The sequence below is a fragment of the Artemia franciscana genome, chromosome 12, assembly GCF_032884065.1.
Source record: "Artemia franciscana chromosome 12, ASM3288406v1, whole genome shotgun sequence".
In the NCBI taxonomy this organism is placed as follows: Eukaryota; Metazoa; Arthropoda; class Branchiopoda; order Anostraca; family Artemiidae; genus Artemia; species Artemia franciscana.
This window is the reverse complement of record NC_088874.1, coordinates 11,001,459-11,020,645: the sequence shown is the minus strand read 5'-3', so window position 1 is coordinate 11,020,645 and position 19,187 is coordinate 11,001,459. Positions and strand designations below refer to the sequence as shown.

General features: G+C 34.5%; 2 protein-coding genes across 6 annotated transcripts in view; both read right to left on the bottom strand.

The window, feature by feature from the left end:
* Positions 1 to 18,626, bottom strand: part of LOC136033674 (tRNA methyltransferase 10 homolog A-like) — a 47,363-nt gene extending 28,737 nt beyond the window's left edge. The window contains exons 1-4 of one of the 5 annotated variants that reach the window (XR_010618989.1): positions 18,482 to 18,626; positions 11,443 to 11,515; positions 5,434 to 5,651; positions 1,431 to 1,622 (exon numbers count right to left, since the gene is read on the bottom strand). Coding sequence is in view for 4 of the 5 variants with exons in the window: in XM_065714507.1 (XP_065570579.1) it covers positions 1,431 to 1,585 (155 nt within the window). In the remaining variant the exon portion in view is untranslated. Of the gene's footprint in view, positions 1 to 1,430; positions 1,623 to 2,746; positions 2,766 to 5,433; positions 5,652 to 11,442; positions 11,516 to 18,481 lie in introns of those variants that run through there. The other 4 variants (XM_065714507.1, XM_065714508.1, XM_065714506.1 and 1 more) reach the window with 4 other exon arrangements.
* On the bottom strand, positions 18 to 717 carry LOC136033675 (vesicle-trafficking protein SEC22b-like). The gene has a single exon (XM_065714510.1). The coding sequence runs from the start codon at positions 648 to 650 to the stop codon at positions 18 to 20; it is 633 nt and encodes a 210-aa protein (XP_065570582.1). The 5' UTR covers positions 651 to 717.
* Positions 18,627 to 19,187: the final 561 nt, after the last annotated feature.

The following is a 19,187-nucleotide window of genomic DNA, read 5'->3' as shown; positions in this document are numbered from 1 at the left end:
TGGCACAGAATAAAAAATTAAAAGAAAAGCCACCACAAAAAGAACAAAACAAAGCATGTGCCACCAATCATAAAAATTGTAGACTGACGGTTTAAGTGTCGTGCATCTTTTTTGTAGTTGGTCGACAGTGTGGCCAAATTCTGAGCTTTGTTGTCAAGTTCAGACAAAAGTGTTCCTCGTTGCAAAACATCGTCAATATTTTGAACCATAATTTTCTGGACATTTAAAAGTTCGTTGTTTAAGGTTCCAAGATTTCTTCTCGCACGGGGATCTATGTAGGTTTTCTTCGCCTTTTGTATATAATTGTCAAATTCAATAAAAGAATATGGCCTAGAAACAGTGGCAACTTTTCTACCATATTGAGAGCTAAATTCTTGCTGCAGATCATCCAGATATGAAAATGCTAGTTTACGTGAAAATGTTTTCTCGGACAACACTAGGTAGCACACCTCATCTTTGATTAAATAGTGGAATATAAAAGGAGGGGTTTCAATTGAACATCTCTCTGGACCACGAGCATCTAACTTCTTCATCAACATTTTTGCCTGGTTCTGATAGTCAACTAAACTCCTACCCTGTTCATCATCCTGCACTGATGCTGCCAGAGGCAGCCCATCAGATATTCTAGCAATTACTGTACTAAGAACCATGTTTCACTGTTACTAGCCTAGGTGCAGTCTAAAGTACGTTTTTGTTTTTATCTGTGGCTGGATCATGTGGAAACAACGATTTTCACTAAGCTTCAAACTTTTGATTTCCTTTTTATGGTTTTGGAATTGTTGTATTCCCTTGTCAATATACATGCAAATATTTTTGCATTTACCAGTTTATTGTTCTTTAAACAATTTATTGAACTTCTTCATACATGAAAATCTTCAATTTTTCCACATTGTGACATCACAATGTACTGCTTTTTCACATTGTCACAGGTATTGCATCATTGCAATACTCATGTATATAAAAACGACGTCACTCACATAAATATTTTTTCTCCAAAATTAAGGCAGCTAACGAATTTTCTCAAAATTCTGACCGATCTAGATCGTTTTATAGGCCAGAATATATCAGGATGCCAATTTTTCCGAAAAAATATGTAACCGTTTTCGGGAAAATAATACATGCATATACAATTATTGCTCGTTTATAAAGATAGTAATTTTTTTTTGTTTTGAAAACTATTCAGGACAGATGTTGTATTCTGTAATTACTTTATAATAGTTACTCACATTTGGAATAAGAATCTTGCTTTTTTTTGGAATCTTGTTTTTTTCATTTGAATGAATGATTTTAAATACATTTTCGCCTATTCCAACTGAAAAGTTTTGCCGAAAATTAGTCTTAACAATGAAGACAACGAAAACGCACTTCTAGATTAACTCACATAAACATAGAATAACAGGAATAGGATTAATAAAATAAATAGAACAGACCTTTTCTCCATTTTTGTCTTTTCCCACTTTTCTCTCTTTGCTTTTCGTTTCATTGAACGCTTTGACACAGCGGTTTCACTTTCTGATTTTGTGACATTATCTTCCATAGGGGTTGGGGAACCCTTTAACGCTGTGTCATTTATAACTCCTGTCATGGTTGCTCACTCGTTGATGGCTTAGTTTCTTGATGGGCTAAAAATGATAAATTACACCATTTATTTAAGACCAGAGCGAATCATGAAAAGAAGCTTTAATAGGTAAATTCATAAGGAAAACGGACTCGTAATCCGGGGGAGTAAAGCAAAACATTTTTTTTTGCTTAAGACCTATAATATGGGTTTCTAGTGGAACTTTGACGCAAAATGAAATCCATATTTTTTTCAAAAAAAAAAGAAAAAACTTAAAAAATCCTGATCACGTTTTACAATTTAGCGTAGAAATTTTCCAAACCGAACTTTCTTGAGCCAAACCATATAATATCAATGTAGGCCTAATGGTGGCGGTGCTGATGGTGCCGTACCTTGTAAAGTTACAAATGTAGGATTCAATGTTCTTTTCACATTTCCGAGAATTATTCATGAATTTAAACAATGTTTCATATTTATTTTTTGGCGATCTTGTTCATTTATGTTTTTAATCCATAAATGTTACTTCAGATAGGCTAAGCGATGGTTTGTTTCCAATAATTTAGTACCAGATTTTAGAAAAACTGAATTTATTGTTTTCTTTCGCACAAAACGTGCCACTCGAGAGATTTCTTGTCATGAGCTTCAGGTTGGTGAGCACAAAATCCCTAGGGTCCAATCATACCCTAATTTAGGAGTTTTTCTTTAACCTCCTTTTGTCATTTCAGAATCATATTGACCATTTAAGGGAAATCTTTCTCAAAATATTGGGTCGATGTATCGTATGAAAAACATTTTTACATTTTGCATATTGAAAATAATTTACCACTTTTTAATTGCTTCTTATTTGAATTACTGCTCAATGGTTTATCTTAATACCTTTTGGAGGCACATAAAACCGTTACAGGTACTTCAAATAGGGCAGTAATAATACTTAGGAATTTTCTACATCGACCTTCAGAACTTGAAAATGCACCGCAAACAAAAACGATATTCTTTTCCTTAAATTTGAAAAATTTAAAACATAAACGAACAGTTAATATTTCCATATGGCATTTTCAAATACAAAATTCTAATAATTATTTCTACGAAAGATCTGCTGATTTTGCTCGTTCGGCTCGTCGGCGGTCTGGAACATACCGAATCTCTTTTGTAAGTGCTGAAAGGTCAAGGTTTTCAATCAGTAAATACCTTTAATTTCCAACAAATTTAAGCTGAATGCCAAAACTTTCTTCGATTCATCCAGAATATATCCTAAAGAAAAAAAAAACTAAAGATTGTTTATTTATCATTAAAGATGAACTATTAAAATATATTGTATTTTTCTAGGTACGTCTTGTATACTTTCGTGTCCCCGTGTTGGGATGACCTCCCACGCCCCTACTACCTAGCATTTCTTCATATTTCTATTTCTTTTTTTACGTTTTGATGTTGTCTTTTTGTACCTGTTTTGCTATTGTTATGACCAGTTGTATTATTTATTTTATATGTCGTATGTGTATACCTCAACTTTACGAGCTCTTCTCTCCGTTGGGAGTAATTTTTTTTTCATCTTTAAATGAATTAACTAAAAGAATTAAACAGTTCAGCCTATTATAAATTACTGCTTTGTCTCATTTGCTGAAGTATTTTTGTAACTAGATCTAAGTATTTTATATACTCATCGATTTTGAGAAAAATAAATAAATAAAGTAAAGAAATAAATATTCAAACATTTTTTGAAACCCAATGTGATTATAGAATATTGGAAATAGTTTAACATGCAAAAATCTCCTATTTTAATTCCCAATTAAGAATGTCTTATTCAATCAACCTTAAAATTGAGAAAGATAGTTCAAAGCAATTTTATCTAGCTTTGAATACCTGTAAATATAAAACGTTCTTCTATGAGTAGTCTCACGTGCGAAAATTATAACGTAGCGTGCCCCTTTTCGGGTTGTACACTGTATAAAGCCAAAATGCGAAGCGTCTAGCAGGGACTCCGCGTACACTATACTGGTATAAGTTTTAGTTGCGCTGCTGCACGAATTGACATTGGCGTAAGAGCTTTTCATAAAAGGTTGATATAGCTTTCTTGAATAAAAAAAAAATTTGTAAGGAAACGTTCAAGCAGCATGTGGATTGACATATTAAATAAAAAATATATATTCAACTGAAAGTAAGGAACAGCCTTAAAAATTTAAACAAAAAAAAATTACTCCGTTCATATCGGGGGCTACTCCTTCCTTAATCACTTGCTCTTTACACTATAGTTTAACTTTTGGTCAAAATTCTTCAATCAAAACTGCTGAAACACAAGAACAATTGTTGAATTAGAATAGAAGTTTCTTAAAGCACTAAAAAAATTTAGAGTAACGAGCGAGGAATTGAGGAAGGGACTTGTGTAAGGAATAATTTCTCCTCGTTTTGAGTTTTAAATTTGCTCTTTACTTTTAGTTGAAGAACCATATTTTTTGTTGAATTTCAGATTATTTTTTAAATCAAGCATGGATATCCCCCTAGCCCCCCGTAAAAAATTTGAATTTCTCCTTACTTTAATTTGAAAAAAAATGATTCAATTTCTGATAGTCTTAAAGTTGTGCCGATTATACCGGACCCTCTGAGTAAAAATTTCCCCAGAACATCCCCCATGGAAAGTTTCTCCTGTGGAAAACTCGTTAGGGGGGTTGGTCGACTTCCAACAACTTTTGATTCTTAAAAAGAATGCAATAAATTTAAATTTCCAACTGATTGAGTTCCTTTCGAAGTTTCTGAGACAAATCTTTCTATACGAAGTGCCTTGGTGAATAAAAATAATAATAAAATCAATTTTACATTGTGCTCACTTTGCCCTTTAATCTGGTTCCCTTTTGGTTAATTCAACATCCTCCGTAACAAGCACGCAAGTTTCAACTTCATGCTTCAAGCCGTTCCTAAAATATTGCTGATACGCCCTTTTGACAACCTGCATGCACACAGCGTATTTTAATTCTTTTCAACTTCCCCCTCAATATTCCCTGAAATTCTTCATACCCTTTGTAGTATTCACAGCAGTAGGTGTACTACTAGTAGTAGTAGTTGTATTAGGAATAGTAGTAGTACTATGGTAGTAGCAGTAGTAGTGTCCGAATAATGCCTTTTGGACAATTGAACATCCCCTTCACCAAGCCCTGAATGTTTCAACTTAACACAATAAGCCGTTGCTATAATGGTGCCGATATACCCTTTAGACAACCTACATACCTATATTTAAGCTTCTCTTCCTTACAAGTAGGACGCCCATTTAATTAGTCAGGCTGACTTTAAAGAAACCCTACTCTAGATTTTAATCACCCTTAGGTCCGCAAGTCATACCCCCCCCAAGGGTCAGAATAACACCCACTAAAATTTCCTTTACTGCAATATGAAGGATTGAGACACCCAGAGACATAGTTACTGAACCTTTCAACTAAATTGAACAAAATAGATATATAAAAAAAAATCTAAATTTTTTGATTGGATGTGTTCGGGGAATTAACGGACATGGGAGGGGGATGATTGCCGCTTTTAAATTTTGGAAAGGACACTAGAACTTTCAATTTTCGATCGAATGAGCTCTTTTCGGAGTCTCTACGACAATTTTTATACGAAGTGCTTTGGCAAAAAAAATAAATAATAATAATACATTATGCCCACGTCAATCTTTATTTAGGCAGTGCTATTGCACTGCCTATGATAGGAAGTCGTAAAATTGAGAACCTTGTCCAAATTATTACAAATGAAATTTACATTCACTTAATCTTCAGATTGCTAGTTTTACGCTTAAATCACCTTGTAAATTTATGTCTAAATGCAGATTCTTTCACGAAAAACAACTCTATTTAGGTATTTAAAGTAAAAGAGAAATTGTAGACACTTACCTTTATAAGCACACTCTAGAGCAGCAGAAATCAACTTAGCGTCAGACTCTATATGCTTCGCCCAAGTTTCAACGTCCCCTAGCTCCTTTAGCGATGAATTTAGTCCTTCAATGAGTTTTAGGAAATCTTTAGCGTTTTTTGAAAAGACAGAGGATTGTTGTTGCAGCTTTCTGGCTTCAATGTCTATTTTTCTCTCATTCAAATATGCTTGAGCCACTCTAAAACAAATTGGATACATTAGCTCTTATCAGCATACTCATAAGGCAAAACCCAAAGAGGTGAAGTTATTTGACGCTAAGGGAAACAAGCTTATGCCCAAATACGATTGTGTATGCTCACCAAAATTTGACATATGATCAATAAGAAAAACAACAACAATATATTTAAATAGCTGAGAAAACGATGGTAATATCAGCCAATGGACTGAAAAGAACCGAAAAGGACAAAAGCAAATATTTCGGCAAGGACCTCTGCTAAGCCATCTTCAATGCTATAGTAAAAATAAAAAACTAGCCTTTTGAAGTAAACTCATACAGAGCAGAGCTGTTTGAGTTGGTGCTAGGCGTACCACCCAGAGAACCCTCCCCCCACGGAAAATTCCCCCTCGATATTCCCTCTGAATGATTTCGAATGTTCGTTTATAGGGGAATTGAAAGTTCTACTCACCTGTTTATGTCAGAGGCAATGCTATAGCGTTGCCTATAGTAAACAGCCATAGGGCTTTAATGCATTATTATTTGTTTATTCATTTATCATCAGAGGCACTTAATATGGAATGCGTGGTCGCATAAACTTTGGAGGGGGCTCATCCGATCATAAATTAAAAGTTATATTGCTCGTTTTAAGATTAAAAAGTAGTTGGAGGGCAACCAGATCCCCTCCCCCACTCCAGGTTTTCTCAAAACACATCCGATCAAAATTTTGAGACAGCCATTTTATTCAAAATGCAGTAGTCTAAAGTCAATAACCATGCTGTCAGAGTTGACAAGGTCAAATAACTATGGTTTCGGGATTGACATCCCCCCGCAGCCCCTGGTGCAAAAGTTGGAAGTTATGTAAGTTGCTCGTTGTTAACATACACAATCAGAACAGACTTTGTTCTTGCTGGTTTTGAAGAGGGAATATCAGTGATATCTACGCAACGGCTGATGGTATTAGGTCGAAACTTTCAATGTATGCTGAGGGGAGATGAAGACAGATTGGAAGGCAGACAGCCCTCCCCCTCTTTGCCCTTTCTGTGCACCCCCTCTCCTTAACATTGGTCAAAATTTTGTAATTGTCATTTTTCTCGAACTAGTCAAAAGGTTTAATAGTTATTCCTCCACGGATGTCATACCCCTACAGCCCCGGGGCAAGAATTCTAAATTATGTAATTTATTCATTGTTTATATACAGGGTTCTCATTAGGAAGAGGCGGGTCTTAAGAACAGCTGAGGGTATTAAGTTGAGACTTTCGGGACATGTTGAGAGGGATGCTTCAAAGTGGTTGGAGGGCTGCCAGTTTCTTTCCCATGCCCTTTTTAGCATCCTTCTCTCTAAAAACATTCGATCGAAACTTTGAAAAAGCCATCTTGTTCAAAATAGCCTAAAGGTCAATAACTATGCCTCTGGGAATGGCATAACAGTCTACAGCTTTAGAAACGAATGCCGAACACAATCAAAACATACTATGTTCATACTGGTTATCAAAAGGACATATCAGCAATATTTAAGGAACGGCTGAGGGCATTAAGTTAAAGCTTACACATTGATCTTTCAGATAAATACAAAATTAGTTGGAAGGTGCAGGTTGGAGACAGAAATTGGTAAATAGTCCCTATTGATTTCCGGAAATATTCCTGTTCTATGGTGTTATTATGAAAGTAGAGAGTAACATTAGACCCCAAAGTGAGCAGATTTATGCCACATAGGAAGGGGGCAGTCCCTTCCTCATTTCCAATCTCCCCGTCGTGGTCGTAGAAATGGAGGATGCTCATTCGAAAATTGAGAGTTCTAGTCCTTTTTTTTTAAGTCAAAAGCTATTGGAGACTAACCAGCACCTGTCCTAAAACTGTTTTTGATATCTGGTCCTTTTGTTACCCCTTAGGACATCTGATCAACATTCTGATGTACCAATTTTGTACATTATCTGTGGGTGCTTAATTTTGCTTGTAGGAGAATCTTCCGTAGGGGGGGGGGGGGGGTTCCGAGGGAATTTTCCAGTGGCGCGGAGGGATCACAAGCTTTTTTTGGACCGAGGACGGCTTGGCGGGGGGGGGGGGGGGAGGTTCTTTAAAAAAATATTTTCTTTTGTCTTTTTTGCTTCTTTTCTGTCCACTGGCGGATAACAACCTCGTTTTCTCGGTTGTTTAATTATTTTATTTATTTGTTTCTTGTAGGTCATGTACTGCCAGTGTGGTCTTAGCATGTATTTACCAAAATTTGACTTTAAAATTCCAGTTATATGAAGGATGTGTTTGAACCCACCTTTGCGAGAAAATCTCCCCCTTGAGCTGGTAAGGATGTTTAAATACATAGTATGAATACTGTAGTCTGAGATATAGTGAACTACATATTAACGAAGGGACCAGAATCTTTCGGTTGCTAAAAAAACTAAACTTCATAAAAAGTGTTAAGGATCGTGGCATTCATTAGAAATTAAGCTACGAAAGGATTGAACATCTTGCAGAACAGGTATGTAGTCTGAAATTCAATTGGACCTATACCCTACCTACCAGCAAAAAGGAAAATTAAGAAACCTTTGCACTTAAGTACAAAGTTTTAAAAGAGTAGCTTAATAAGTAGATAAGTCAGTTACTGATATTTAAGGAGCTTTATCCTCCAACTAGTGTCCAGGATTAATATTTGAAAAGAGGTAAGTAACAAAAATAAAAGTCATATTACATAGCTTTTATCTTATTATACCTTTATCTTGATGTTCAATTACTTCAAATTAAACTTTTATCTTGGTTTTTTGTTTCTTGAATGAGTACAGATTAAAAGTGTAGACAAATTCTCTTTTAAAAAGTAACACTCAGTATTTAACAAGCAATAGAAATCAATATTTCAAGTTCGATTCTTGGTAATAATATGAAGTACCTGCAACTCAATTGTGCAAAGATAGACCAATCTTTTGTTTTCATTGGGCGATTCATAAGGCGAGTGCATTTGGCGAGAACCAAGAATAACTTATTTGGAAAAAAAAGTTACACATTCTCCAGTTTTGGGCACGACAATACATACTAAGCGGCAGCTATATATGCAAATCAGAATTTTATACAACTACGCATGAACATAATTATTTTTATTTTAATTAAAATATCTAGAGAATTTAAAGCAATAACAGGCAAAAATCATGTTTGATGTTCTAGTGTCAAAAAATAGTTGATAAAGGGTTATAATTGACCAAAGATTTCCCAACTGATAAAAAAACAACTGATTTTAGACAAAATTTATCTAGGAGCTCCTTAAATACAAAAGTACCTGAAAATCTCTGGCAAAAAAATAAGTCATGGACTGTATCTATGCTCTTTCAATATCTATTGGTGGTTATTAAGGGGCCCAGGTCTCCTAGTGCCACTGACAGAGACCCTCCCAAGTTTTTACAACTTGGATTTCCCCATCATCCATGTCAAACAGTTCGTGGTAACGAACTGTAGTAAGGAGCGACCCGGCTCAATAGTAAACGAAACTCTAAAAAACGGAATTTTGATGCTAAAATATACATCAAAAGAATCAGATTTTCATGCTGATTTTAAATATATAAGTTTCATCAAATTTAGTCTTTGTCATCAAAAGTTACGAGCCTGAAAACATTTGCCTTATTTTAGAAAATAGGGGAAAACACTCCTAAAAAGTCACAGAATCTTAACGAAAATCACACCATCGCATTCGACGTATCAGAGAACCCTATAGCAAAGTTTTCAAGCTCCTATCTACAAAAATGTGGAATTTAGTATTTTTTTCCAGAAGACAGATCACGGGTGCGTGTTTATTTATTTTTTTTTTTTTGTTTTTTTTTTCCCAGGGGTCATTGTATCGACCAAGTGGTCCTAGAATGTCGCAAGAGGGCTCATTCTAACGGAAATGAAAAGTTCTAGTGCCCTTTTTAAGTGACAAAAAAATTGGAGGGCACCTAGACCCCCTCCCACGCTCATTTTTTCTCCAAAGTCAACAGATCAAAATTCTGAGATAGCCATTTCGTTCCACATAGTCAAAAACCATAATAACTATGTCTTTGGGAATGACTTACTCCCCCACAGTCCCTGGGGGAGGAGCTGCAAGTTACAAACTTCGACCAGTGTTTACATATAATAATGGTTATTGGGAAATGTACAGTCATTTTCAGGGGATTTTTTTTTGGGTTTTTGGGGTGGGGTTGAGGGGAGGGGGCTATGGTGGAGGATCTTTCCTTGGAGAGATATGTCATGGGGGAACAGAAATTCAATGAAAAGGGCGCAGGATTTTCTAAAATTACTATAAAAAAACAATGAAAAAATAAACATGGAAAAGTTTTTTTAATTGAAAGAAAAGAGTAGCATTGAAACTTAAAACGAACAGAGATTATTACGCATATGAGGGGTTCTAAAAATACTTTAGCATGAAGAGCGAGGTATTTAGGAGGAGTACCTCGCTCTTTATGCTATAGTATTTTTAGTAATTTCAACTATTTATTCTACGGCCTTTCTGATTCAGGGGTCATTCTTAAAGATTTGGGACAAAACTTACGATTTAGTGTAAAGAACGAGCAATCCGCAATCCCTCGCTCTTTACGCTAAAGTTTGACTCTTTGCCACAATTCTGCTTTTTAAAACAATTAAAAGCTTTAGCGTAAAGAGCGAGGGATTGCGGAGGGGACAACCCATTTCATATACAGAGTAATTTCTGTTCGTTTTAAGTTTTAATATCGCTCCTTACTTTCAGTTAAAAAAACTAGTTTTTTTTTTATGTAATTTCAAAAAGACAGCATTGGGATATGTAAGCCTTGATTGATGAAGATGAAGCATACTTTAAAAAGCAAAGTAGCTTTTCAAGATCACCAGTAGAGATACACCAAGATTAAGCAAGTGTTACAAAAGTAGAACAAAAGTGTGCTATCAGATAATTGTAAACCATACTATTTTTGTTGGCTCTTAAATCGCAGGAGGAACAATCTAACCAGTAATTAATAATTGATTTTACTATTTTAAATATACAAACGTTGTTTTACGTTGGTCAATTTACATTTCCTTGAAGAAAACTATAAGGTGGAGGACTTCCATACTCTTTTTCCATGACGTAAACTTCAAGGCATATTTTGTCAACACAAAACAGACTAAGAAATTTGCGAGACTTAACAGTCTGATGGCAAAACTTGATAGTACAATGGCCTTTTTATACCATTCAGTGGGCCCTCACTGAGGTCTTGAAAACAAAGTAATGATTAGTATTAATTGTTTTATTTTAATTTTATTTAAAATGGACGACTATGTATGAATTAATCCCTTGCTTAGAACTTGGTTAGAAGTCAAATAATTTTCTTTGAAGTCTATTTAAAAAAGACTTGGTTAAGTTTTTTTTTTCAATCAATTGCAAGCAAAATATTACTGTTTGGCTATACTTAGCCTGATTGAACAAAAACCGCAATTTAGTATCTGATGTAGCCCATGCTACTAAAAACAGTAATTTAGGGATATACAAATCTGACTATTAGTGGGTAGAATCGAACAATATTTCTTGTGGGAGGATTGAAAATACAGAAAATATGCAGTTTCACCTGCATTTTCAGGAGATATTTATTAGCTAGACATCCCCCTCCCTATCCTTTTCTGTGTCCAGGTATGATACAATTAGTGTTTAGTATCGTATTTTCTCTTTACTATAATTATTTAGTAAAAATTGAAACATACAAGATCCGACAAGAAAGTTAAAATTGATCTAATTAACCTTTCAAGGAAGCTTTTATAAAAGGCACATTTCAATAAAAAAAAGCTTCCTTTGTTACTTCAAATATGAAAATGTCAAATGACAATAAACTTCTATTTGGCTTACCCTACATTTAAATGATCAACCAATGTTTCAGTTAACTGAGCTGATGCTTCGATTGCTTCTTGCTTCTTTTTCTCTAGAAAAAAAAAAAAAAAAAAAATTACAACAAAAGTAGTCCAGGGAGGTTATTGCTCTGAGTATTATATAAGACAAATGTAATTTTCTGGGAGAAACCAAATTTTCAGTTCGTTTTTGATTGCCAAAGTTTCAAACTTTTCAACATTCCCCATTTCAACATCAAATTTCTTTTTCCATATCAAAATTTCATCAAAGTATCAAAACATTAAAGTTGTATTTTTTCAAGATAAAAGTTTCAAAGTTCACCAACATCCAGGATAACATTCTCAAATTTCCTAAATGGACAAATTGCATAACTTATATTCCATGCCCCAGGGGCTGCAAAGGCATGACATCACCAGATGCTTGACTATTAGACATTGTGACTATTTCAAATAAAATGTTTTTTTTTTAAGATGTCTATCAGTGTTAAGGAGAGAATCTAAATTGGCAAGAAGGGGGGAGGGGGAAGGCGGCTGCCCTTCGTTCCTTTTTCAATATGCCTCCCAACATGCCTTTAAAGTTTCATTTTACATCCCAAGCTGTTTCTTAGATATTGTTGTTGAGTCTTTTTGAAAACCCTTTTGTATATAGTGTGCTTTGATTTTGTTTGACACACCACTGAACATTTTCTAAATGTTTTATGTTAATATTTTTAGCCTTTTTGGAGACTCAAGATCAAACATTCTACCTTTCCCAAATTACCATCCTTGTACATAAACAATGGGCAACTTATATAGCTTACAACACTTGGCCCAGGGACTGTGGGGGTTAAGTCATCCCCAGAGACAGTTATTTGACTATATTGCCAATTTTGAGCAAAATGGCTATTCCAAAAATTTTGATCAGATATTTTAACCTTTTTGAACAAACCTAGAATCAGAAATTCCTCCTAATAAATCCTGCATTTAAAAAAGAACGAATCACATAATTTACAATCCTTACCCTTAGGGCTGTGGGGGGCATTGTATCCCCAGAGGCATAGTTACTAGACCTTTAGATTGTTTTGAACAAAATTGTTTTTACAAAATTTTGATCACTGATAAGGGGAGGGAGTATTTTAAAAGAGCGAGGGAGGCTGGTTACCCTCTGATGGCTTTTCAACATCCACCTAATTCTCAACTTAATAGCCTCAGCTGTTCCTTAGATATTGATGATGCGTCCTTCTGACAATCAGCATGCTCACAGTGTGTTTTATTGTGTCTAGCATCCCTCTCCAAGGCTTTGGGGGGTTATGTGATCCCCACAGGCAGAGTTATTTGAAGTTTTGAGTATTTTCAGCAAGATGTCTATTTCAAATTTTAATCAAATATGTTTGGAGGGATTGCAACTAAAAAGGCATGGGAGGAGGCAGGCGGCCTTTCAACCACTTTTAAACTCCCAATGTGTCCTGAAATTTTCAAGTCAATACCTTTCCCTGTTCTTAAAATATTGCAGATCCTTCTTTTTGATAAACTGGCTGCACATGGTGCCTTTTTATTTATTATATAGATAATATACTCCTCAAGATTCTCCAAGGTTTCATCTTAATGCCCTTAGCCTTTTTGGTTATATCCAGAATCAAATAAATTCCCTTTTTCTAATGATAAATCCTGCATGTAAACAACAGATAAATTGCACAATTTACAATACTTGCTCTGGGGTTATGGGGGTAAAACAATCTTGGAGGTATAGCTAATAGACCTTTTGACTAGTTCGAAAAAAATTTCATTTCAAAATTTGGATCAGTGTTGAGCAGAGGGGGCACCTTAAAACAGCAAGGGCGGGGGTGGGGGCTGGTTACTCTAAAATATTTCTTCAACATCTCCTCAACAAATCTTGAAGTTGTCAACTTAATGCCATTAGTCATTCTTTACACATTATTGATATCCCCTTTTCACAAATAGCAAGCACTTAGTGCTTTGATTGTATTTGGCATCCCTCTCAACATTTTCCTAAAGTTTCTCCTTGATAATCTAAGCCTTTTTGGAGATCCAGGATCAGACATGCCCTCCATTCCACTGAAGATCACTTTATGTTAACAACAGGCAAATTGCATAACTTATAGCCCTTGCCCAGAGACTGGGGGAGGTGTGCCAACCCTGGAGTTATTTGGCATAGTTATATGGCTACTTCAAAATTTTGATTGGATGCATCTGTGGAAAAAGGGCAGGGGGGCCTGGTTGCCCTTTGATTGCTTTTGACTCTTAACAAGGGCACTAAAGTTTTTGATTTCCAATCAGAGTTTATATGACCACCCCTTCCATAAAATTCCTATACATTAATAAGCAACTTGCACAGCTTAAAGCCCTTGCCCTGGGGATAGGGTCAATCCCAGAAACATAGTTATTTAGCTTTTGGACTATTTTGAACATAATTACTATCTCAAAATTTTGAACGGGTGTATTTAGGGGAAAAGGGCGCAAGAGGGGGGGGGGGGGGCTAGTTGGCCTTTGGTCACTTTTGACTCTTCAAAAATGAAGTAAAAAATTTCGTTTCCAATTGAATGAGCTCTCCTTCCAAAGACCTTATATGTTAACAATGGACAGCTTGCATAAGTTACAGACCTTACCCCAGGGGCTGTGGGAGATTTGTCAATCCCTGAGTTATAGTTATTGGACTATTTTTAACAAAATAGTTTTTTTTCAAAATTTTGATGGGATATGCTTGGGGGAAAAGGGTGTGAGGGGGAGGGGCTTGTTACCCTGTGATCACTTTTGGCTCTTAAAAGAGACAGCCCCTTCAAAGTTTATATGACCACCCCTTCCACAAAAACCTTATATCTTATCACCCTTGTGGTAAGAGCTGGGGGGAGGGCTATCACTATACTATTGGTAATGCTATACTATTGCCTCTGATAACTCCTACATCTGAAAATTATCAATAGGCTGAGTGCAAAGCCCATCCTTTTTCAGAAGGCTGAATATAATTATGCTTGATTTACAACTGATATTCCTGATAGACATGTTTATACAATAGTATATATAGCAACATGTCTCCCACCTATTTTCGTTTTTTCTTTCATTTGTATTTTTTTTTAAATACTTATTTTGACAACAAATGTAGACAGACAGTTGTTCCAGAGAATTCTAAAAAACTGAAGCAAATGCTTACTTCAAAGCACCAAAAATGAGTGTTGGCCAAGATTTTATGGGATGTCTAAAAGTCACTGCTTAAATCTTGTGCAAATATTACTTATTTATGACCTTTATCTTGTGCTCTAATAAACTCTTGTGTTCCCAGTGCTACAAACCAAGTCACCAAATCTGTTGGTGATTCAAATGAAGTTAGTACAGCTCTATTCACCAAAAGTTAATTGACCAGCATTTATAGCATATATTATTCTGCATTAGCTCAGGTATTTGTAAAAGTGTCAAAACTATCAAACCAATATAGTAAACTACTCAGTAAACCTTCCCTGCTGCCTGAGTCAAAGTTCCATTTCTGACCATAAAAGGTAATCAAACCTGAAAGCATATATTTCAATTATTTTTATAGTAAGATTGTTAATAAAAAACATAAATGACAACATCTTTGCAAATGCTTCTTTAAAGTACCAATAACATCAAAAGAAGAAATGTTTTACCCTTTGGACCCATCTTAGGTCTATTCATAACAGGGAATCATGATACTCTACAATTGATCCTTTGATTGTTAAAAAAAAAAAAAAAAAAATTAAGACAGTCCAAACATCAATAATGTGTTGATTCCTAAAGATAACAAAACTTTAAAAAGAAATACTGCAAATTCTCTGCTTAATCAGTTTGAACAAGTACATGTTACTTTTACTCCCCTCAGTACTTTAAAGATCAGTGCACCAAACATACTTATAAACATGAACATGTTTTCATGTGCAAGTTGCTTCACTGCTTTGGTTACCATAATCCACACCTTTATTAAAGGTATTATATGTAATCTCATACTGGAGAGAGTTAGGGGTGTTTTCTCCCCAAAAATGCGGCTTATTAGCCTAGCCTATGGATGCTAGGTTCAGGTATTTCTCTAGATAGATTATTGGCAAAACTATTGGTAAATATTTATATGAACAGATTATTCATACAGCTAAGAAACAAACTTACCTCTAGAATCAGGATTTCATCCTGAATCCAAAAATAACATTTGTTCCCATTATAAATTCAATGTTAAGCCCTTTAAAGGCACTCAAAGATGATACATTTGTCCCTTATTTTTACATAGCTTATATACCTTTGTTAGCATCAATCTCGTTAGAACCAGTTTACCTGTAAATTGAATCAATAGAGACAAAATTGAGAATCAATAAATGCATGGGAAATATATAATATGTGCTATATATTTGGGTAAGATCATAAAGGATAGATTAGGTTAAAATTGAATCCTGCAATGAAAGCAAGTGTCATATTGGGTATGCTTATATGAACAGACTATTCAAGTAGCTAAGAAGCAAAATTACCTCTACAGTCAGAATTGCATCCTGAATCCAAATTTAAAATGCATTTGCATCAGAAATAAACTTTACTCCCACCCTTATATATACCATTTCAGAGTATATATTTGCACATTAGGGGGACAGGTGAGGGGGGAGGGGAGAAGTTCATTTCCAATGCAAATGAATGTTAAACTTGGATTCAAGATATACTCCTGACAAAAAGGTAAGTTTGAAATTTAACCCCCATCCCCCCTAATGTGCAAATATATACCATGAATTGGTGTATATAGAGGTGGGGGTAAAGTTCATGGTAAATATTGAGCAGTTCATATTATTCGCCTACAAATAAAGTGAACATTACACTAGATGCCATTTTTTATGTTCTTGCTGAATAAAATGATTACTATTTGTAAATTCAGTTTTAAGACTTTTTTGAACCCTTGAAAATGGTAATTTCTTTCTATGTTTTTGGTTTAAAAAGGGTTAAAACACTGATTTCAAACTTACTATTTCCTTATAAAATATATCCCACTGATTTGCACAATTAAGTTGGATTAGAAACTCAAAACGATTTCTCTATTTTTCTATCCACCATGTTTTTTCTGTCAGCTTTGATATTTTTTGAACAATAGGTGAAACAGTAGTTTTTAAGTGGCCTAACAGAATAAGAAGAAAATATGGCAGATCTGTTTAAATTTTTTTTTATTCAACTTAATCTTGAACTAATCAAAGTTTATGAATTATACAACTTAAATAAAATGGATTTATAATGAAATAGTAAGTTTGAAACAAATATTATAGCCCATTCTTATACCCCCAAAAATAGAATAAAATTATTATTTTCAATTGTCCTAAAAGGGCTTAAAATTGAATTTGCAAGAAAATTGATTTTTACAGTCAGAAAAAACATAAGAAATGGCATCTAGAGGTATGCTCACTTTATTTGTAGGTCATTAATATGAACTACTCAATATTTACCAAGTTTATTTGAAATGCAAATGCAAGTTGAATTTGGATTCAGGACACAATTTGACTATAGAGGCAAGTTTATGAGCATAAACCTAGGTGACCAGCCATACATAAGGAAACATGTTGAGAAAAACAATTCTTACTCCTTAATATGCAGAATAATCCTAGCTAACACATCTTGCATTAGAGATACAGGAGAACCTTTATATTTAATTCTTTTACTGTTTTACAATTTTTTCAACAAAATTCTGAAAAATAAACATAGATTTTGTTGCATTCTTCTGTTTTCTAGTACTCAATATAGGTAATTAAACACCATCAGTGGCATTTAAACATTTTTCACAATAACATATCTATAGATGAATAGTGATGTTTTAGGTTTGGTTAAATGGCATTTGGGTGTTTGTTTATAAATAGTTTTCAAAACTTAGAGAATAGATACAAATATTCAGAAATGTAATAGAAAACAGGAAGCATAAGGAAAGAAGTAAGGATAAGGGTTCTCCTGCTACAAAATGTGTTAACTAGAATTATTCTGCATATTATGAAGTAAGAATTGTTTTCTTAACATGTTTCCTTATGTATAGCTGGTCTCCTAGGCTTATACTGGTTTATGTTTTAGCTACCTGAACAGTCTGTTAATATAAACATTATCTGTCATAGTTGGATTCAGCATGAAATTCTGATTCTAGAGATAAGCTTGTTTTTAGGTATCTGAATATTATAGTCTGTTAATATAAATATTTACCAGACTGTTCTAGTAATTATATTCAACATTTATTCTAGTTGAGCTATAGTAAATTTGAAATATAATTACTAGACTAAGTCTTCTTAAAATTAACCTCTGCTTGCAGTTTATTGATATGAGCCTTGGAAATAATGGAGGAGCAGATACAAACTTGAAAGCAGCTTCCAATGGCACATTTCAGGCCCAGAACTCATTCCCAAGAGGAGCATCATCATAACTTAACTATTTCTTAAGAGGGCTGGATACCTAACTTATAAAATTATGCCATAAAAAAAAATTGGTGAAGTGACCCTAGCCTAGTTCTATTATAGAAGTGAAAGATTAGCTTTCCATTGGTTATCACACACCACATTTGATTCATCTAAAGTGCAACAAAAATTGGTCAATGTTTCTATTACCTGAACAGTTATTTAGGGTCATGAAACTATTGTTAATAGATGTATTTTGACTTTTGGAACATCTTTTCTCTCTTGCAAAACTACTGCAAACTCACTGTTATGGAGTCATTCCAGCCCAAATATCCTGTATTTACACATATAGAATTGCAATCATTTCCATTTTCGTTGATCGGATATTTGAAATCGCGAATCTTTAATAGTTTAGAAACAAATTTGGGCTAGCCTATATATTTGCATATCAGGGGGGTGGGGGTAAAGCATAGCATGTATTAAATACGTAAACTAACCATTGCTGTATTTAAAATATGCTATGCTTTACCCCCCCTCCTAATGTGCAAATATATAATAGCTCCATAACGGTTAGTTTGCGGTAATTTTGCAAGAGAGAAAAGATGTTCCAAAAGTCAAAATGCATCTATTAACAATAGTTTCGTGACCCTAAACAATTGTTCAGGTAATAGGAACATTGACCCAAAAATTTACCTAGGATTTCTTTTTGCTTTAGCTGGCTTTGCTGGTGCTCTTTTAAAATTCCTGACAACATTCCAAAGAACACTATTCACGTTTAAGCATTCTCTAAATTTGAAATTGAATGCCTAATTTATGTGAGTACACCAGATAGAAGGGATTTCTCCGCCGTCCAATGGTTTAGCTAACAAATATTCGTTCGGATGGTGAAAACAGGATTGTTCGATTGTTAGATTCGATTTTTAGAGATTTCCTCTAACAATGTTTGCTAACAGTTTATAGCAAGGTGGTTGAAAAACGATTGCTGGGATAAATTTTACCTAACAGTTTCCTGCTGGACGGCGGAACCCCCCCATAAATGAATCTAAAAGACTATAAACGAAAACTAGCCAAAAATATTCAGACTAAATAAAAAAAATGTTTGCCCTTCTTTCATTTGTACACTCGCATTGAACTTGTGACAAATCTTAGAAAAGCTGAATATTACATCTGAAATAGTCAGTCTAATTTTTTTTTGTATCCTTACGCTGAAAAAGATTTAAAAACCTTTCGACAACGCATTGGATAGAGACGCATCCAATGATTAAAAGGTCAGCGGTTCAATCCTGAGTGTTGTAAGGAAGCTTTTTAATTGCATTTCAAAGTGTTAAGATCTTTAATTTTTTTTTAAACCGTCCTAGCCGAGTGGTTAGCACGCTAGACTTGAAATCCTTTGTCTGTG